Here is a 23,118-nt window from a genome sequence, read left to right as displayed (position 1 = left end):
AGATATTAAAATTCAGTACAAATCATATTTAAATAATATAATTGAGGGTATTGTTAAAATTATTTTAACATATTGATTGTTATTGGATGAGTATCTGCCAACATGCTAGATTAAAAAAATATATACAGTGCCCTCCACAATTATTGGCACCCTTAGTAAATATGAGCAAAGGTGGATGTGAAAATAAATCTGCATTGTTTAATCCTTTTGATCTTTCATTAAAACAATTCACAAAATTCTAACCTTTCATTGAAGGAAAACAGCTGAAAGTGGGGGGAAAATCACATTATGAAATAAATGTTTTTCTCCAATACATGTTGGCCACAATTATTGGCATCCCTAGAAATTCTTATGAGTAAAATATCTCTGAAGTATATTCCCATTCATATTTACATTTTTTTTTTTTAGCACACCAGGGTGACTAGGAGCATGAAATTGTCCAGCCATGACTTCCTGTTCCACAGGAATATAAACATGAGGAAACACAAATGCCAAATTCCCGTAATCATTCATCACAATGAGTAAAACCAAAGAATATAGTACTGATGTGCAAAAGATTGTTGGCTTCACAAAATAGAAAGTGGCTGTAAGAAAATAGTTAAAGTATTGAAAATCCCCATTTCCACTATCAGGGCAATAATTAAGAAGTTCCAATCAACTAAACATCTTACAAATCTGCCTGGAAGAGGACGTGTGTCTAAATCGTCCTAATGTGAAGTGAGGAGGAAAGTTTGAGTGGCCAAAGACTCTCCAAGGATCACAGTTGGAGAATTGCAGAGATTAGTTGAGTCTTGAGTCTCAGAAAGCCTAAAAAGAATTATCAAACAGCACCTACATCCCCACAAGATGTTCGGGAGGGTTTCAAGAAAAATCCTCTGCTCTCATCCAGAATCAATCTCCAGCATATTCAGTTGTCAGACAAGACTGGAACTTCAAATGGGACCGGCTTCTATGGTCAGACGAAACTAAAAAAAGAGCTTTTTGGCAGCAAACCCACCAGATGGGTTTGGTGCACACATGGATAAAAAGTACCCCATTCCCACGGTTAAATATACTGCTGGATCTTTAATGTTGTGGGCCTATTTTTCTGCTGGAGGTCCTGGACATCTTGTTCAGATACATGGTATCATGGATTCTATCAAATACCAACAGATAAAAAATCAAAACCTGACCACTTCTGCTAGAAATCCAATAATGGGCCGTGGTTGGATCTTCCATCAGGACAATGATCCAAAACAAACATCAAATCCAACACAAAAATGGGTCACTGAGCACAAAATGAAGCTTCTGCCATGGCCATCTCAGTCCTCTGACCTGAACCCTAAAGAAAATGAGTGGAGTGAACTGAAGAGAAGAAGCACCAACATGGAGCTGGAATCTGAAGGATCTGGAGAGATTCTGCATGAAGGAATGGTTCTGATCTCTTGTCAGGTGTCCTCCAAACTCATCAGGCATTATAGGTGAAGACTCAGAGCTGTTATCTTGGCAAAAGGAGGTTGCAAAAAGTTTTGAATAAAAGGGTGCCAATAATTGTGGTTTTGGAGAAAAAGATTTATTTCATAATGTGAGTTTCCCCCCACTTTCAATTATTTTCCTTAAATGAAAGGTTATAATTTTGTGAATTTTTGAATGAAAGATCAAAAGGATAAACAATGCAGATTTATTTTCACAGCTGCTTTTGCTCATAATTACTAAGGGTGCCAATAATTGTGGGGGGCACTGTATTTATTATAAATTATTATATATATAGCATGTTTATTTTTGTTTACAGATAACTGATATGGTACCGGTATTGTGCATCCCTAAGAATGGCTTCTTCACTTCTTAATCTGAAGCCAAATCAAATCACTAATATTAGGCAATAACAGATATGGTACCAATATATTGAGCATCCCTGTTACTTTATTTCTGTAACTGATGACAGATTTCAATAATTTCAACAAAGCAAATTTTGTAGCCAAAAAAAATAAAAAATCCATCCATCCATCCATGGAGTGGACAGTCGCTGTTTAGTTCTTTTGCTGTGATTACCGCTTCGTAACAGTGTTGTCTCTAATTGGTGTATCTCATTTAAGGATTATGGGTAGTGTAGTACTTCAAAGAGAATTCAACAGTGAAATGCTTAGTGTCATATAAATTAAAATTAGAAGCATATTTCATCACTTAATCTCAGAGGTCATCGTTTGTCTTGTCACTTGTACTTCTGCAACCTATCTCTTTACCTAAAAGAAGACAGTCTATTGTTAACATTTAATTTATTAGTACAAAAAAAAGGTTCCAAAAACTTATTATATTAACTAAAAATATACAGTATATATTTGTAGATGACTACAATAAAAACATTAAAGTAGTTTGCCCACACATTACTGAATATAAATCATGTACTTAAAATACTGATTTTGGATGTTTGTGATGGTTTTTAAAGTGTTTGTGTATATATATTTGGGTCATGACCCATCAATCCAGTAGAATCATATTCTGTGTATTTTGTGTGTTCTTGTATAGATGGTTTATGAGGACACAAATCTGTATAATGACATGGTTATTACAGTGTAAACATGGTTTAAGATATATGTACAAGGTTTTTTATACATGTATGTGCGTGTGTGGTGTCCTGGTGAACGCTATGTTATGGGGACAAAATGTCCCCACAAAGATAGCAATATCTGAAATCCTTGTCCGTGTGGGGACATTTTTGGTCCCCATGAAGAAAACAGCTTATAAATCATACTACGTGATGTTTTTTGAAGTTTTCAGTGATGGGTAGGTGTAGGATTAGGGTTAGGGGAGAGAATATACAGTTTGTACAAAAAACATTATGTCTATAGAAAGTCCCCATTCAACTTGGAAGCTCAACGTGTGTGTGTTGGTCTCAGTGTGAGTTGGTTCCATTAGCCCAGTCTCCTGTGTCAAACAGATGTGACACAACATAATCACTGTATTGTCCATCAATCAGTTTGGCCGCATTGTTTTTGGCAAACCAGCAGTCTACTGTCTGTTTTCCAGAGTAGATTCGTCTGCTCTTCTTTATGACGGTGACAGTACGGTCCTTCACTTTTAGGACGGGGTAATTAGGAAGAGTGATATTTTTCCCTAGTGTTTCCCGTGTGCTGTTTTCTCCGGCCATGCTGAAGTTTCCAGGAAGCTGTGTCAGTCCAATATCTTCATACAGGAACTGGCCTGTAAGTACAGAAATACAGTATTTCTCTCTTTTAGTATGTATTAAATGCCTTTGCATTTGGTAGCTTGGTTCCAAAACCTAGTGACCAGCATTTTTAGGTATCAGGTGTGTGTACCAATGTGAAGGCCTTTCTAAAAGGTAGGCAACAGCTTATTCTGCCTCTTAAGAAAACTAGTTTTGGCCTTATCTACAGTAAAAGGTTCGGTCACATTAGCAAAATTTCGGTGAGATTTTGCAGGCAAACAAGGTACACTGTCCATTGTCAATCATGTAACAATGTTTGAAGCTCATTTCACAGAAGTTCAAGCCAAACCACACTTTCAAGCCAAGTAGCTTTCGCGTGACCAACACGAGCAAAATCTGCGTTGGGAAGTTTTTTAAACGTCATGCAAAACTCCTGATTGCAAGGATTCCTAATGAAATGACCGGATTTAGCCCACAAAATTTTGCTGAGCAATTGTAAATGAAAAAAGTTCAAAAAAGTTGTGACTAATTCCAATTGACTATTTTATTTATTGTACTATGTATTTAGAGTATCACAATGTTAGCTTAGCAACATGCTAACATCAAACTTTATTGGAATCAATAGTGCAACAGTCGGGTTCCGGAAGTAAAAATCCCATCCATTTTTAACAGTATCTTTAAGACTTCTTAAAGACTTAAAGACAGACCTACTGTGGGCTAGAAGGTTGTTAATCAATGGTATATGCTGGTATTGTGGTATTGTTTTCCCGCATTGAAGGGAATAGTCTGGTACCTTTGTCTTTTTGCCCAATTTTCAAATACTTTTTTGCTTCAAATCAATGTTTGTAATGTGATTCTCAAAAAGGGGGAGATTCACCTTGTAGCTGGTTGGTTTGGTTATCACTCTTTAATGAAGACTTTTTTAAATTCCTATATGGGACAAATACTTACAACACCAAGGCCACTGAAAATGTGAGCGGGCACTGTTGCACTATGTAGTGAATCGAGTCTCCATTATGCTGGTCTTAAGTAGTTTAGCTGGATTCCCAAAATAACATGCTGTTTAGCTGATTGAGATAGCTGGTCTTCGAGCCTGAACAGTTGCCAAGAACTAAAAACCCCTCTAAAACCAGTATAATAGCTTGACTAGGCTGGGACACCAGTAAACCACCTTGCCTAGGCAGCAAGGTAGCTCACTAAATTAGACAACAATGTGTGTATGTGTGCTTACCTAGCAACCCGTGTGTATCCTTGCTTAATCCTTTGCTGTTAGCGATGTAAAATCCCAGGTGATCTCGCTGAAAGGGCGCTGGATTTTTGTAATGGTGGAATAAGATGACAAATTGGATAGTTCCTTGGATGGTTACTGTCAGGTTTGTGTTAGCAATAAGGACCACACCCAGGTTGGCGGTTTCAACTGAAATGCTGGAGCTGGATGGAAGGATCATCCGGTCACGGTCGTCCAGTATGACCTTTTGTGGGGTCACTTCAATGTAAGAGCGCTTCGGCTTATCGGCTACTATAGTTATGGTGCTGAAATATGTCCTCTGTTCTTTATGACTGCCGGCTGGGGCAGGAGCACCAATCAGTGCACCGTTCACAGTCACACCTAATGGGGACAAATATATACATATTTATGGTAAATGTCCAAAATTAAGACTCATAAGCACTAAATGTAAGAAACATTGGTTTGGTGAGTAAAGTAGGCTAGCTAGTTGATGAGCAATAACTGATAAAATAATAAAATATGTTTTAAGGGTTTACAACAACTATGTACTAAAAACTGAATAGTATTCCTTTGCTTTTTTCATATACAGACAACTGGATGTTAAAACAATCACCATTCACACGGAACCGCGAAACTGATTAAAAGCACTGTAGTGTCAGGCCAGTAGTTGGCGATGTCACTTTGTAAAGAAACACTGTGCACCTATAGAATGAACAAGTAATGCGCTTTTTTTTCTTTCTTTTTTTTTTTTTTTTTTGCATGTACAGGTTACACAAGTTTTAAATAACTATAACATTACATATTAATACAAATATTATATAAAATCTAAATCAAATTTATTTATAATTATAGATATTAGATATTGATACAAATATTATAAATATTAAATCTTAAATTGGCCAAGAATTGGCAATAATGCAAAGTTCACTAATACACAAATACTTACATTACTTTCTTAACAAAAACAAAAACAAATTCTTTGTGTAGTTTTGTTGTTTACCTGAGTGTTTATGGTCAGTTACCAGTCGGAGGACATGTCCTGGCTCCCCATTAATGTTGAAGCACACAGTCAATTTACTGTGAGGAATCTCCACCACAAAATGAGGGTCACCATCAGCTAAAGACAGATAAAAAGATGGTGTAAGTGGGTCACTGTGATCTTGCCAAGTAAGACATTCCTGTCCGAAAAATTAGTCCTAACTAGGGGTGGGAATCGGAGGGTACCTCACGATACGATACGATCACGATAAATGGCTCACGATAACGATAATATCGCAAGTCAGCGATTCTGCGATAATCGATATATCGCTAGACAATCCTATAATGATACATCGCGATATTGGTCTTAATATGAAAACAAAATGCACGTGAAAAGGTTAAGTGCAGGTTAACGGATAAATCCGATCTTATATGTACATTTAATAGAGATCACGTCACCGAAAGCAAGAAATATGAGGTGCATTTTATTGACCATCAGTTAATTTCAAAATCAAAGACTGCAATAGGAGAGAGCGGCAACAGCACTGGTATAAGGTCTCATTACTTTTAATGAAGATAATTGTGTGTTACGTCTCAAATGCGTATTTAGGCATTTAGACCTGGTCTTTTCACGATCGGATAGCTATCCGATCAGAGAAAATGCATGAAGTCACCAGGTGCAAACAGACCCTTTGACGTTCTTCAAGCGCTTAGATATACACGGGAGCGTTCGAAAGCAGGCGTCTATCAGAGGATCCCTAATATATGCTTTCAAATGCTCCCGTGTATATCTAAGCGCTCGGTGAAGAACGTCAAGATGTCTACGACTGTCACATCAATGGTATAAAAGTGCGTCAAGACTTTGAACTTAAACGTGGCTGGGGCATCTATTTTACTCACACTGCTGTCCGCCATCCTGTTAATAACCTCTTTTTCTTAGGCTAGTTAACTTAAGTTCACGTTTCCCTCATTCATGTGTCGAGCGCCGCCTTGAAGTAGGACGCTTTGAGCAAAGAAATCTATATATAGCGCTTTATTTTTTTTAAAATTAAAATATCGATATTTGGCGCAGCGATACGATTCTCGTATCGCACAGAGAAGGATGACGATATATCGCCATATCGATATTCTGTCCCACCCCTAGTCCTAACCCTATCCTTACCCCTAAACCTAACCCTACCCATAACTTACCCCTAAAATCAGAGGGAACTGATAGGTGAATAATGTTTTATGTTACGCATTTAACCATGGTTCTCTGAGAAGAGGAACAAGACACTGTGTCCCCTAGAGGGTGCTATGGGGAATGCATCCAGCATGCCAGTGTCTGAAGCATAAGTCTAAACACGACAATGCACTTGACATTGGTCGACAACAGCCAATGACGTCACTTGGTATTCATAGGAACACCTATTAAGGGAATATCGTCATAGACAGGAGATTCAAAAAGGGAGGCCTCAAAAAGGGGGAGTTCTATTCCTAGGTCAGTTTCCAAGGAGGCTCAAGAGAGAGCCTAACCACTCGGAACTACTGTTCAGCAAAAACTCTAATGGAGGAGTCCCCAGAAACTGAATCTCAAATGAGATGAAGCCTAACCAGCCCTAAGCAGAACAGATATTAAGGAGGCCCAGAAGAGCCTAGCAATTAGGTCTAGCTGGCCAGGCGAAGCTCTGCAGAGTGGAGACCTAAATGACTCTTATAGGAAAGGAGGCCTAACAATACTCTGCATAGAGGCCAGTGGCCAAGGAGGTTCAAAGAGAGCCTAACAACCTGGCACACTAACTGCCCAAGTTCTAGGTGTGAAGGCCTCAGCACTGCATCCTACACCTATACAGTAGGCTTAGCTCAGGGGAGCCTAATGATACTCCGTTTTCAAGCAGTAACCAAGGAAGATCACAGAGAACCTAACAAATGGTCCCTAGCTAACTCAGTGCTGATGCCTCTGTTCTCTATGTCCCACACCATCTAGGGGCACCAAGGAGGCTCACACAGAGAGCCTGCAACTCTGTGCTACTGCATAACCTAGCTCTAAGAATGGAGGCCTCAGCAAGACGACTCTCTGAAACAAGAAGAGGCCTAACGACATTTTACACTCAGGGCAGCTTCCAAGGAGGCTGAAAAAAAGCCTAACGACTCAGAATTGCCATTCAATTGCAGCTCTGGATGAACGAAGGCCTCCGAAACAAAACTTAGTTAAAACAGGCCAAGCAAAATAAAGCATTAGCTAAGGAGACTCAAGGGAGGCTAACAACTACTACCCAGTCAAGCTCTAAGGACAGAGGCCTCAACTGAAGATCTCAAACCAGAAGAGGCCTGCTACATCCCACACTATGAATAGCTACCAAGGAGGCACACAGAGTGCCTAAGAACATAATACAGCTGCCCCAGGTGGAGCCCTGAGGAGTGGACGCCTCAGCCAAATCTCTCCAGCAAGAGCAAGCCTAACAACACTCCTCTGTGGAGGCAATAGGCAAGGAGGCTCAAGAAAGCCTAACAACTTGGCAGGACTACCTGGTCGAGTTCTAAAGGAGGAGGCCTAAATATAGTGACTCCCAAATGGGCGGAGGCCTAACAACACCCAACACTCAGCTTCCAAGGAGGCTCACAGAGAGCCTACACTTGGAATGCTATCCCAGCGGAGCTTATAGAAGGTGGAGACCTCAGCCTAACAACATTTCCAAGCATAAACAGTGGCCAAGGAGGCTCGCAGAGAGCCTAACGACTCCACACTATTGCCTGAACGAGCTCTGAGGACAGAGGCCTCTGCATGACGACTCTCTAAATGAAAGCAGGCCTAACTACGTCCAACACCCAGGACAGCTTACTGAGGAGGCTTGCAGAGAGCCTAACTACTTGGTATAACTGTCCGGGCGGATAGCTCATCTTGGCTCAAAGCCAAGATAATTGCCTTAGATACACGTTCAAACAAACTGACTCCTGAAGACAAGAAGAGGATAATGTTTTTCACAGGTGCCCTTTTATACTCACGGTCTCACCTGTAGTAATGTCATCGGCTGTCACCAGCCAATGTCAAGTTCATTGTTGTGTTTAGAGTCATGCTTCAGATTCTGACATTCCAGAGGCATTCCCCATAGTGCCCTCTAGGGGATGCAGCATCTTATTCCCATTCAAAAGGGAACACTGATGTTGAAGCACATAACCCTAGTTGTTAGCCTAAACTTGACAAACTGTAAACTTGTCCCTCTTAAATCTGATTGGTTAATTGAAATGTTGTTCCAAGATAAACAAAGATGTTTAGGAACACGTTTTACTTGGTGAAATCAGGTTCACCATGTAGGAGAAAGAAAACATTTTGACTTGAATATGAACCATTTGTAGAACATTGAATGAATATATGATTTTTTCCCCCCTAAAAGCTAATTTTAATTGCTTTAAAAAGGGCTTTACTTTAAAATTTGTTGCATGAAAATAAATCAAATTATGCAAGCTTGTTGGTTATGTGCAATCCAAACGACCCCTGTGAATTCTCTCATTTAAGTAAGGTTCTCCTTATGCAACATTTTATATGAGATCACAAATCATGCTAACAGAAAAGTGGCTTTCCAAAGCTTTCAGATTTAACTAGAATGGAGGGCAGTTCTACTCATCTGATAAATGCATGTAACAGATTTTCTTTGTGAGCGCTGCAGACTACGTTTAACCCCTCATTCACATCTCGCTCATGCACATATACTGACTGCATAAGTGTATTCTGATGAACTGTGCATACCACAAAACGACACACACAATAACATACTTGACCTATAATATTAATGCTTGCCAGGGTGTTAAATTGTTCTTACGCTGTGTCTGAAATCACGTAGTGTCTGAGGTACTACATTTGAATTAGAATTTACTTCATGACTGTTAAAAAAAAAGTACATTCCATATTGTATGAATATGGGTAGTATTGCATCCACTGTGTTGTTACGGTAACGTGACCTATCAGCGTCAGTTGAGTCTCTGCACTGACATTCTTAAATCCTCTCCCGTAGCTTCATGGGATAGTAAAGTGTCCATTGAATGCACACTTCAGAATCTCGGCAGAAGTAGTAGGTCATCTGGGTACTTTTTGCCCACTGTTTTTCGAATACTATGTATTCGGACATACTACTCTTTTGGCGTACTGTTTTTCCCATATCAAATAGTAGGGAAGTATTTGATTTTGGACACAGCATGAGTGTGCATTTTTACAGTTGCTAGGGTGTTGCTAGATGGTTTCTAGGTTGCTTAGATGGTTGTTTACTGGCCCAAGTAAAAAAAAATAAAAACAAACAAAAAAACCCCACCTTTTTTGTTACATTTTTTCTTAGGGCTGAAAAAGCTTAATTAAAAGCAAAGCTTAATTATTTTTCTTTTGTCACTGCTTGTATTGATTGTACTTATGATTTGGCAATATTGTGTGTATAAGAGTCATGCCAAAAAAGTACTTGTTAATTTCATTTTCAAATTCAAAGGATGCAAAAAAAAGAGTGCAAAGTACAAAGAGTAAAGAATGAGTTACACCCTAAAGTTGAATTCTTAGGGGTTTGTTCAAGTCTTGTCTTTTCCTATCAGCCCCCTAAACACAGACATGTGAATTAGAGCCCATACACAACTCTCAGTAGCAATTAACTGCTCTCTGATGAGGCCCCTTTACCTGAACACAACAAATTACAAGCCACATAGTCCATGTGAACAGACACTGCTACTGCTTTCAACTACACTCACACACATTCACACTGAAATGCAAAGCAGATGTAGAAAAATGGAGAAATACCGGATGTTTTGGATAAGGTGACAGACTTTTTGGCGAGTTTGCTGACACCACCTGGAGATAAATGGAAAACAGTGAAATTGTCATGGATTGTTTGAGTCACCTTAATATTTTCAAGACTGATTGTGTAATGACAATCATAATGACCCTAAATCTGATCTAAAACAAATGTTTTGCTTGCTGTCCAATTTAAATAAACACACTTGTTGCTTTGGCGACTGCAGAAATAGGCTTGGGCGGTTCATTTCTGTGCAGGCTCTGGGGTGTTAGACTGTTGTCATCTTCTGACAGCTGATTGGATGACTCGGGAGTGGGCGGAGCCTCTGTGACCTCTGCCTCTGTCTGTGCTAAAGTTCCATCAGCCAGCACTTGTGGTTTCTCCACTATCATTTGCGTGAGTGGCGTGAGGAAATTATACGTTAACGAAAGATTTTTAGCGTGTTGTGTGTAGTTTTCCCGCTCTCCACTCGTCTGGCTTCGCAGTCGACCTTTTAGCCCGTCTTTAACACTCAGATATCCCCACAGTCGCTCCACATAACCATCCGCTTTAGGACCCGCCTCTGCTTCCGCTAGCCGCCGTTCAGTTTCCTGTTCTTGCTCGAGTAGTGACACATCTTTCTCCAGCACGATGCTCCTCTCGCTGTTGCTGGCGGTCACCTGAACGTGCAGCAAGTCTGAGCTGCGATTGGTCAGTTTTCCAGCTACAATGAGCTCAGAGCCATTGAAGTAGTTTGTGAAAAGGTTCTGGGTGATGTATTCCACAGCATCCTCAGAGTATTCCACCCGGATGTCGGATAACAGCGGAGTGCCAATCTCATCATAGAAGCTATAGAGAGATAGTAGGTAAAAAATAGGAAAGAAGACAGAAAGGAGAGGAGGAAAGGAATAATAAGGTTAAAAGTGTTGCCATAGTGTTGCTTCAGATTGTGGGTTAATAAGTCATGTATTCTTTACGTTAAACTTGTTGAACTTTTAGAGTGGGGCCCATTGTTAAGCCTTGTGTAAAGATTTCTGACTTCCAATGGCATCTCATGTCACTTTTGACCTTTAACCTGGACTTTAAGAGGGGCTTTTTTGTCACAAAACACCACACAACATACTTGCCCCATAATATTAATGGTTTCCAGCAGGGCCTAAAACTAACTTTTTGCCAATGGCCAGTGCCTTAAGAAAATTTACTGGACATGAATATTTTTGTACCAGCCATGAAACTCTTTTTCCAAAAAACAAACAAACAATTATGACATCAAAATTTTAGATACCACTGAAAATTCACAATTTTCAGATAGCTACAGATAACTGCATAGTTACAAAAGTTATTCAGTCAAGAGCAGTGAGTAATTTTTCTTTCTTTTGTTGTTTGACTAACATTAAGGATAGGTGGCAACAGGTTAATTAGGCTGCTGTCACTTTAAGAGTGAATGCACAGATCCAATATACTGATACACATGCGTTTTCTTTCTCAACTGTTTGTTCACTTAAGACATAACTGACTATGTTTATGAGGATACTCACCAATGCAGGCATTTTCAAGTGCAAGAAGACATGAAAGAGTCCAATTTAGTATTCACTTGCTGCCTGAGACACAGATTTTGAGTGCACACTTCCGATGTTTGTGCACAGAAAACTTCCCACACAGCAAGTAACAAATTGAGTTCCCTTTCGCGTCTTCTTGCGCTTGAATATTTCAATTGGCTAGGCTTAAACTTTCATGACGATGCAGCACCAGCCCGTCAACTGTCCCAAATGTCATTCGTATTTGTTCATGTTCATGTGCTCACAACATTGCATTGCTATAATTCATACGAATATTACCAGCCATACTCGCCAACATCAATTTTTACACGGATTTGGCGCTTGGTTTTAGGCCCTGATTGCCAGGGTGTTGTTATGCAGTTGCTAAGGTGTTTTGAGATTTTTTTTAGTTATAGTTTTTTAGTTTAGTCATGTGGTTGCTAGGGTGGCCTAAGAGGTTGATAGGATGTTGCTAGATGGTTTCTAGGGTGGTTACTTACTAGCCCAAGTAAAAACAGCCCATCTCCTTGTTTTGTTTCACAGTTTGTTACACACTTTGTTTTATTTTGTTAGCATTACTGGCACTTTTTACTTCAATGCATGCCTTGTGCATGGCAAAGATTGTAAGATTTCTTTAGGCTTTATTCAGATTATCTATTATTAATATTTGAAAAATTAGGTTAACAACATTAAATGCATTAGGAATCATGAACTATCAGTGACCAAAAGCATTTACAGCATTTATAAATCATCTAGGTTAATGTTAATTAAATAGTTGTTCATTGCTTAATCATGTTCATTCATAATACATGAACTTATCTTAAGTTATACAACTTTAAATGTGTATTAATGTAGAAATGAACATGAGAACTAAGATTAATAAATGTTTTAAAACTTTTGTTCGTTGTAAATTCATGTTAGCTATTGCAAAGTAAGGGATAATGTGAAGTCAGCTGGTCATTATCACAAAATAAATCTAGATTCTGATGTGGAGTGGTTTATTTTACATGTATTTTTATTTCTCACATCTACTTTGCACTTGCGTATATATTCAAATAGGGTGCGCACAGACATGTTTTGCCAAGTTTGATGTCATAGATGGCATCAATAGAGGGTATGTATTGACGTCACTTTCCTGCCGGAACACGCTCCCTCAGCTGGACTGAGTGGCAAAAGAACCTGCTGCATGACTGGATTTAATAGTGGAAACTGCGAAAACTTGAGTAAAACAAACAATTACACTAAAGGTTGGGCTCGAAAGTGTTCCTTATAACATGTCAAAGAAACCTAATCCATGGATATTGACATGCAGCCAGGAATCGTGTTTCCTGACATTTATATGTGCCTGATTTCGCCGCCGGGGAAATACCAGCCCTAAAACTTGTATAGTTTTGTCAGTGTTTATTTAAAAACACCCAATTATGCAGAATATAAGATATAAAATGTTTAATTGATGAGTTGAACACAATATATAACAATACAATATAAAGGGTATGATTTTACCCCAAAATCCATTGTTTCGACACAAATTGATAATTGCAAATCCATGATTCTCTGCCTGAGTCCAGTCGTTTCTGTGAATTACAGCGATCCATTTGCTTCTTTTTTCTGTAGCTTTTGGCAGTCTGTAAAAATATACCTCAGATTTTGTGTCAAAGCTATTTGTACAGTCAATCGCAAAGTTCTTTCGCATTTTGGATGTGTTTTGGTATTCATGCTGAAAACCAATGGTGCCACTCAGTCTTTTTGCCACTCAGTGGGCGTAACCGCAGTCATAATGGTCGACGGTGACGTCACGTGCATACCCTCTATTGTTGTGTGTCACAACCGATCCTGACATGCCAATTTTGTTCATCAAAAGCAAGAAAGTCTAATGTGTTTAGAACAATATAAGCGTGAGTAAATGTTGATGTTTATTTTCGCCTAAACTTATGCTTTAATTCAGATTATTTCACAAACATACAAAAATATGTTGTTAATGGTGACAACGTGTTCCTCACCCTTTGAGCATGACACTGGCATCTGCATCCTCTGGGATTCTCCTCATGGTTCCACAGTTCTCCAGGGACATCCTCTCCAGGAGCCTGTAGTCCACATCATCACCCATCCCAATGGTGAAGAGGCAGAACTTCTCCTGCACTGCTGCTTTGGTGTTTCCAATGATGGTTGGACTCTGAACCACGCCCACTGTGGGCCGCCCATCTGTCAGGAAGATGATGAGCGATACGCTGTTGTGATGGGACTCTTCTTTGCTGGACAAGTAGTCACTGAGCAATGCTGAGCCTGTCTGAATTCCACCGTTAATGTCAGTGCCTGAGGAGTTTTAAATAAAAGAGAAAATGAGTAGTAAACATGTAAATTCTGTCATTATTTAATCACCCTTATGTTGTTCCAAATCGGTATCAGGTCAAGTCAAATTAAATAAATTCTCACAATGCACATAGTTTCAAAGCAGCTTTACAGAAAATCATATTTTAATATCTTCATGCACTATATTTGCATTTACCAGATTAGAGCTGGGCGATAATATACTTTACATTTTGTGACAATACAAACAATCAAGCTGTTGAGATTTGCTATATAGTATATATATCACCCTATATGAGTATATTGTATGTATGCGGATAAAGTTGGACATACTTAGTATCCAACTTTATATAAAGCTGGATGATAAAATAAAAAAATAAAAAAGATGAAATGAAAAAATCATGCATTTGATATTAGCTATATATATATATATATATATATATATATATATATATATATATATATATATATATATATATATATATATATATATGTCCAAATAGGACAAAAAACACAATAAAAGTAGTCAACTTGTTCACTCATACTTTTATGATTTGACATTATTTATTTTTTGTCCTATGTTACTTTTTTCATAAATATATAATACAATGCTATTCATACATACTGTACAATGACTTCAATACATGTAATTTATGATAAAAGTGTTTTAATTTCTTTAAAGAACATTATGTATGGCTTCTTTATATAGATTCTTCAAAAATATTTTCTTCTGAATTTCATGGAAAAAGTATTTGGGTCAGTGTTATTTTAGTATTATTTATATATTATTTTAGATTATATTTTATATTATTTTAGTATTTAAATTTTATATTTATATTTTCAGTTTTCCTTTTCATTTTTGGTTAAAGTTTTAGTAAAGTTGTTATGTGCTTATGTCATTTTTAATTGTTTGGTTTTTTTAAAACATTGATATTTTTACGCTTAATTTAATTTTAGTTTTAGTAATTTTAGTACTTCAACCTAAACATTTATATATCAACATTTTCCATTAGTTTAAGTTTTTAATCTAATATTTATATTTTATTTTGTCATTATTTCAGTTAACAAAAACAACATAATATTTTAGGTGGACTGTTCCTTTAAATAATTTAATAGGATTAATGTTGTTTAAATGTGTAATAGGGAGTATTTAGGAGTGTGTAAGATTTTCTACCTCCAGTGGGTGAGATCATGTAGATGAACTTCTTGGCATCACGTATATTGTTGGGTGTGACGGGCACCAGTTTGCCCTGCTGCCAAACACGGATGCGATTGGAAAAAGTGACAAAATTGAAGTGATCACTGGGCCGCAGCTCGCGTAGGATCGTAAACAGAGCTTCTTTGGTCTGTGTGAGAGATATTAGAAAGAGAACTATTGAACTCTGTCAATTTGCTATGAGATGGGTGTGTGTATCTGTGTGTCCAACTATGAGATCACAAAAACCAGCTGGGAAAAAAAGTGGCACAATATCATTCCCTCTTTGAGAGAACAGCACACTGCAACTCTCACAACTGAAATGTTGAATATAAATTCTTCTCAGTGTGAAGAACTGATTGCTTCAATCTGTGTTGACAACAGAGTATATTACCTGTCTGATTTTGGTTCCAACCATGGAGGCGCTGGTATCAATCACAAATACTACATTCTTTGGCACGACAGGCAGGTCTCTGGGGGCAAAATAGTGCACAAAATGTCCATCTAGCACCTGAAAGAAAGCAGATAGTTTTACAGCCTTTCGATCTTTGTAATGTGTTTGCGTAGACAAAAAAGCAATGAGCTCAGTGAAGAGTTTAAAGTCTTCAGTGACTTCATCATATTCTGAATTCAAAACTGTTGGGAGAGAAAGAAAGGTATAACAAAATAAAATTAAAAGGAAGCCAAAAAAAAAAAAAATTCAATAACGTAATGTATTTTTGTGCTATGCTATACATATATTAATATTATAAAATTACATTTAATGTATTTTGTTTTATATTTTATTTTAATCCACCAGAATGTCCAACATAATACATTTTTTATGTACTGTAAATAATGCCTTTCTATGGAAATGTACAGTACAGTCCAAAAGTTTGGAACCACTAAGATTTTTAATGTTTTTAAAAGAAGTTTCATCTGCTCACCAAGGCTACATTTATTTAATTAAAAATACAGTAAAAAACAGTAATATTGTGAAATATTATTACAATTTAAAATAACTGTTTTCTATTTGAATATATTTCACAAAGTAATTTATTCCTGTGATGCAAAGCTAAATTTTCAGCATCATTACTCCAGTCTTCAGTGTCACATGATCCTTCAGAAATCATTCTAATATGATGATGTGATGCTCAAGAAACATTTAATGTGTACAATTGTACAAAATATTTGTGTACAATATTTTTTTTCAGGATTATTTGATGAATAGAAAGTTCAAAAGAACAGTGTTTATCTGAAATCTAATCTTTTGTAACATTATAAATGTCTTTACTGCCACTTTTGATTGATTTAATGCATCCTTGCTGAATAAAAGTATTCATTTCTTTAATTTCTTTTCAAAAAAATAAAAAATAAAAATTCTTACTGACCCCAAACTTTTGAACGGTAGTGTATAATGCTACAGAAGCTTTGTATTTCAGATAAATGCTGTTCTTTTGAACTTTCTATTCATCAAGGAATCCTGAAAAAAAAAAGTACACAACTGTTTTCAACATTGAAAATAATCATAAATGTTTATTGAGCAGCAAATCAGCATATTAGAATGATTTCTGAAGGATCATGTGACTGAAGACTGGAGTAACGATGCTGAAAATTCAGCTTTGCATCACAGGAATAAATTACTTTGTCAAATATATTTAAATAGTACACAGTTATTTTAAATTGTAATAATACTTCACAATATTACAGTTTTTTACTGTATTTTTAATTAAATAAATGTAGCCTTGGTGAGCAGATGAAACTTCTTTTAAAAACATTAAAAATCTTAGTGGTTCCAAACTTTTGGACTGTACTGTATGTAAATATGTTAATAATATGGAAATATTGTGAATGTGTACCTGTATATCACCGATTCCAGTTTCCCTCTCTACATCATAGAGCACCACAAATTCTCCCAGCATGCCATTGGTGGCAATTTTGGCTTGTTGGACGATGTTGGGAGAGAAGGTGATCTTGCAGAATGTTTCGTTTTGTTTGACTACCGTGGAAACTGGTGGTCCTATTTTACCTGGGGCAGAAAAAGATGTAAGCAACAGTAACAGTAACAGTTGATAAATTAGACTAACCTGTCACAAAATCTTAGTAAAGTAATCAATACAACTCCAATGGGTTAATAAAGGCCTTCAGATCCGAAGCCATGCCATTTTTTTTTTTTTTTAAGTTATAATTACGGGCTTTTTTGTGCCTTTATTCAGATAGGACAGTAGAGAGTAGACAGGAAAGCATTGGGCAGGATCGGCAAAGGACCTCGAGACGGGAATCGAACTCGGGTCACTGTGAATGCATTTGCGCCATGTGTCGACACACTAACCACTAGGCTATCGGCGCCGACAGCCTTTTGTATTTGTAAGAAAAATATCTTATATACGGTGGACGACCATACGCAGAATGCGCAAATCAACTTGTGCCAAATGAGCAAGGATGTAGTAGTATTGTAAGCTTAGAGGCCTCTCGCGGTTCAAACAAATAGGGCTGTGCAACAAATTTAAGCTCCTCTTCTCTTATATCAAAATCCCCCTGAAAATTCTCTTTAAAAATTATCGTTTTAGACTTATAATCCGTTACCGGTGATTTGTTTGGCTCTATCCTCTGTGCCTCCGTGTTCGTCAGTACGTTGTGCATCAGGTTAAAGGATACTCTTCCGCCGCAAAATGACTTGCACTTTCTGCGTACGGTCATCTGCCGGAAGCTCGTTATTTGAAGTTATAAAGTTTTAAATCTGGATATTTTTCTTACAAAAATGCATTGCTTCACTTCAGAAGGTCTTCAACGCGGCCCCCCATTCACAACCATTATAAACCTTGGAGGACTAAGAATATTTTTAAATATATCTCTGATTGTGTTCGTCTGAAAGAAGATAGTCATATACACCTAGGATGGCTTGAGGGTGAGTAAATCATGGGATAATTTTCATTTTTGGGTGAACTATCCCTTTAATCAGTCTTGGCCCTTTTAAAGCTGGGAAAGTGGAAGAAATGTAACTGGAACTTGTGCCATCTATCTTGCAGTTTTTGAGGCAAAATTTTGCAATGTTGTCAAATATTTGAAACCATACCAGTGACAGCACATCTAAATACACACTCAAGAATCAGATTGGATACAGCTGGTTACCATCTGCTTTCCCATTGCCATTGGAAGCTGGAGTTTTGCCATTTCGTAGGGGTAAGACTTCAAGGTAAGTGATGCGGGAGTGCTCCACAATAGTAACGCCCACGTTGAGTCTGCTGACCAATTGCATTGGCTTAACACTGGTCACATGCTCGTAACGGCCCAATCGTCTCTGCAGCAGCTCTTCATAGGTCAGGAGGAACATAGCACGGTTGCGTCCAGGAATAGTGACCTCCATTCGAAACACCTCCATCTCACCCTCACTAAAAGGGAGAGAAGAAAACATTACTCGGGAAATGTGAACTTCTTGCCAGGAATCTGTCACATGGTTTGCCAAACCACATTGGGGGGGAATATATATCAGATTTCTCAGTATCTTCTCATTAACTCACAAGTAAATGAAATACACATGTAAGAATTTGAATAATAACAGGCTCAAAACTTTGCATCACTTTTTGTACATATTGAACGATTAATAATGTAATGAAAGTAGCTTGCCACAAGGGGTGCTATAGCAAGTATAAGCATACTGTCTTCTTCTATGGTCACTTTTCTCTTTTTAGTACAACTGTTGTCATGGCAGAGCCTGAATCTTGCTGAGCAGGTAAGTTAAACATTTTGCTACCTGAATCATAACACGTTCAGTTTAATGGCACAGACATTTGATGTTTATTTTGCTATCTTTACCGCGGCTCTGGTGTGTCCTTGTTTTTCTTGCCATTGTTTTCTCCTCCTTCCTTCTTCATCTTCTTCTCTTTTGCCTTCACCTGGCTGGGAAAGACTCGTCCTCCCACAATCCTTTGCCACCATACCAACAGCATGAAATGAGAATTTTTATTAGTGCCATGGAAACTACAAGAAGTTGCCACAAGTGGCATATAAATATTTCCTGTGGTTAATCATAGTCTAAACTCTCTCAGGCCCTTTAATAACCTCTCTCAAGATATAAACTATTGAAGTCAATGACCACCCATTAACATTTGCAATTGCAAAATTTTGTGCTATTATCCACCATTTAATGTAAGAGTGAGTAAGAAGACCATAAATTGAATGTGTCTGGCTTCCGGTGTCATCCACTTCCAGTCGTTTTTAGCTGTAGAAAGCAGCTCGTTATGCATGCTTGATATTGCAAAATGGGATTTCTTACTATATAATTTTAATAAATTTATAGTTTATAACACATATAGTTTTACCATTTACTGCTTTGTTAGTTATTTTCCTATAGCAGCTAATGAATAGAAAGTCTCGAAACATTCACAGAAATTAGCTTACTTCCATATTGCAAAATAAGGTGGAAAGACATTCTAGATAACCTGAGTCGTTCTCAGGGTCATACTCAAATATGGTCAAAACATTTTTTTTATTATTGATGCCAGATCAAATCATTATGGGGACACCCATAGTAGTACTATTTTCCTTGAGTGACCAACAAGAGATTACTAGTAATCAAATAGTTATGGTATTTGCCAATGATGTATGTATTCCCACACTTACATGGTAAAGTTGGAGATGTATGCAGCAGTGGGGATGTGGAACTGAAAGACCCCCTGAGTGGCAGCCGAGTGTCTGTTAAGCATGCTACAGGACACCGCAGTGAAGGCATAGCGGGAAATGATGGTGGTCTGGACCGACAGCTCCTGAATGTGAGGTTTAGTTTCCTGGCAGATGACAGCAAGTTATGACCATCATTAAAATATAGATGAATGTTTCAAATAGTTGCTCTGAAAACATGAGCGATGTAGCCAAGTGATTTGCCTAAAGATCTGGGCTGATTATCAAATACATTGGCAAGAAAAAGTATGTGAACCACTTGCAGAATCTGTGAAAATGTGAATAATTTTAATAAAATAAGAGAGATCATACAAAATGCATGTTATTTTTTATTTAGTACTGTCCTGAGTAAGATATTTTACATAAAAGATGTTTGCATTTAGTTCACAAGACAAAAAAATAGCTGAATTTATTAAAATGGCCCCATTCAAAAGTTTGTGAACCATTGGTTCTCAATACTGTGTGTGGTTACCTGATGATCTACGACTGTTTTTTTATTTTGTGATGGTTGTTCTTGAGTCCCTTGTTTGTTCTGAGCAGTTAAACTGAGCTCTGTTCTTCAGAAAAATCCTCCAGGTCTTGCAGAAATTTCAGTTTTGTCCATCAGTGACTGAATGATTTTGAGATCCATCTTTTCACAGTGAGGACAATTGAGGGACTCAAACTCAACTATTAAAAAAGGTCCAAACATTCACTGATGCAACACGAGGAAACATGATGCATTAAGAGCCGGGGGGTGAAAACTTTTGAATTCAAATATCAAGGTAAATTGTACTTAATTTTTTTCCGGGAAACATGCAAGTATCTTCTGTTGCTCCCGAAGGGCAGTACTAAATGAAAAACAACGATATTTAAACAAAATAAGAAAAACTGTGACATCTTCATCCTGTTCAAAAGTTTTCACACCCCGGCTCTTAATGCATTCTGTTTCCTTCTGGAGCATCAGTGAATGTTTGAACCTTTTTTAATAGTTTTGTTTGAGTCCCTCAGTTGTCCTCAGTATGAAAACACAGATCTCAAAATCCTAGTCACTGCTGGAAAGGGTTCAAATATGCAAAAATGCTTGAAAACTGATGAATCTGCAGGACCTGGAGGATTTTTCTGAAGAACAGAGCTCAGTTTAACTGTTCAGGACAAACAAGAGACTCATGAACAACCATCACAAAACAAAAAAACAGTCGTGGATCATCAGGTAACCACACACAGTATTGAGAACCAATGGTTCACATACTTATGAATGGGGTTATTTTAATAAATTCAGCTATTGTTTTGTCTTGTGAACTAAATGCAAACATCTTTTATGTAAAATATCTTACTCAGGACAGTACTAAACAAAAAATAACATGCATTTTGTATGATCTCTCTCATTTTATTAAAATTATTCACATTTTCACAGATTCTACAAGTGGTTCACATACTTTTTCTTGCCACTGTAATTGTTGGGTCAAGCCCTCACAAAAATGTCCCATAGTTTCCTCCAAAATATGAAGTAAACTGTGGTTCGGGAAACAGCGAAGCATGTAGTCACACTATATGGGTTAAGTTATCACAATATAACCTTTCATTGAACAGCTTATAGACTTTTCAGCCAAATTTAAATATTAGTCAAAAAGATTTGATGAAACAACAAAAAAAAGTAAGGTAAATAAACATTAAATCGTTGTTTGGTCATTTTTTTTATACATAACATTTAAAAACTCATATGACAACTTTCCCCAATAAAAGTTTGCTGTAATCAGACTTTTTGTATAAAAAAAAACATTATTCGCAAATGTTAAATGACAGAACGGGTATCATTCGAATCACACTTTTGTTCAATTTGATATATTATATATGTAAACTTTTTATCTCCTTTACCTACATATTAAAATAGTAATATGATGATTTAGCACAAAAAGGGGGATTGTAACACTTTCCAATAATGGAAAGATAGAACAGAAAGGGACAATTGCACACAATAATGTTAAAGTGATTACATAATATTTTCTGTTTTGAATAAATTAATGCACAGGATTTAAACTGTCCTTGTTTTCCATGGTATTACACCCTCACCACCTGTTACAACTCACTCCGGTTGTAGTTTATATTAACCGCACCCTTTAAAGTTGAAAATAGTTCACTATAGAGATAAGCTGTAGATTTCTAGCCTACTCTACTTTATAGCAGACAAATATAGGAATACAATATCAAAGGCTGAAACAGATAGGGAACAAAAACTACAAAGTTACAGACGATGAAAAGTGTTACAACACGGTCAACCGTTAAAGAAACAAACCAAGCGCGCCCCCGAGTTAAGTATTGACAGTTGCTGCCTATAATCTATTAAATACAGACTTAAATTCATTGAATATTTCCTAAAGCAAAATGATGGAAGACATTTTGACTGTTTTACACTCACACAAAACTTCAAAACCCGATGGAGAAAGCGCAGGTGTCGCTCGTCTTTACCTTAGTTAGTAACGATTTCACCTGCCGCGGGATTCTGAGAGGAGCCTGAAGACAAACATAGGACTGATGAGATCCTAGACATGACTATTCATGACGATATTTTTATATATGAAATGCAAGAAAAAAGTCCTACAGCATTTGAATCCATGTCAGAAGTCATGTATTCTTCTTCAAAGTCCACATCCTCTGAAAATTCAGTATCCTCAGTTTGGCACTGAAAAACCGGACACAAATACAAGACGAGGACTATGAGCAGCATCTTAAGATTGTTCTGCACTGGCTGGTCTCTAGAGTTGCTCGAGTGTATTTCAGTGGCCGTGTAGTGTGATCAGGGCGGTTATTGCGTCCCACCCATCCGAAGACAGTATGAAGTGTTTGGGAGGGAGCTCCAGTGTTTTAGTTGTCTAGACACTTGCGACATTCTCACTCATTTGTCTCTGGTCCTTATATAGGGCACATTGCGCAAATGAAAATGCATAAACTGGCAAGGATGTCAATCATTTTAATGTCGTTCACACGTTGGTTTTTATTGGATAACCTCCATAATCAATTGCCTATGTGTACTTTTTATGTCTAAATGCGAACAAACTCAGACTTGAGAGTTTTAATTCAATTTACACTCACTGTTAAGGTACTTTTACAATTAATTATCTTTCTCTTAGTAGGATTTAGGGTTTGGTAGGCTTAGTACCTAAAAATATAATAAGAAAAAAATCTTAAAATCGTGTTTCACTCATTAGGCTATGTGTTATTTCATATGATCAACATAATTCGATTGGATAACAATTCGAAAAGATTCGATCATAATAATAAAATCGCTTCGACAGTCCTATAAGCTTCATTGCCAGTGTTCAAAGTCAAGTGAGTTCTGTCACGTTTCTATTAGGGTA

General features: G+C 37.3%; 1 protein-coding gene across 1 annotated transcript; it reads right to left on the bottom strand.

Moving 5' to 3' along the window:
- Positions 1-1,884: 1,884 nt before the first annotated feature.
- itih5 (inter-alpha-trypsin inhibitor heavy chain 5) lies at positions 1,885-22,620 on the bottom strand. The gene is made up of 14 exons (XM_048157202.1): positions 22,362-22,620; positions 22,229-22,273; positions 19,724-19,887; positions 18,917-19,027; positions 18,233-18,492; positions 16,960-17,129; positions 15,516-15,632; positions 15,101-15,272; positions 13,620-13,932; positions 10,308-10,930; positions 10,108-10,158; positions 5,374-5,490; positions 4,377-4,754; positions 1,885-3,180 (listed from the first exon to the last, which is right to left on the bottom strand). Exons 1-14 carry the CDS (start codon positions 22,485-22,487, stop codon positions 2,873-2,875), a joined length of 2,955 nt encoding a protein of 984 aa, XP_048013159.1. The 5' UTR covers positions 22,488-22,620; the 3' UTR covers positions 1,885-2,872.
- Positions 22,621-23,118: the final 498 nt, after the last annotated feature.

The sequence above is a fragment of the Megalobrama amblycephala genome, linkage group LG14 (genome assembly GCF_018812025.1).
Source record: "Megalobrama amblycephala isolate DHTTF-2021 linkage group LG14, ASM1881202v1, whole genome shotgun sequence".
Classification (NCBI taxonomy): domain Eukaryota; kingdom Metazoa; phylum Chordata; class Actinopteri; order Cypriniformes; family Xenocyprididae; genus Megalobrama; species Megalobrama amblycephala.
Note: the sequence above shows the minus strand (reverse complement) of the source record. Positions and strands in the feature narration are given on the sequence as shown.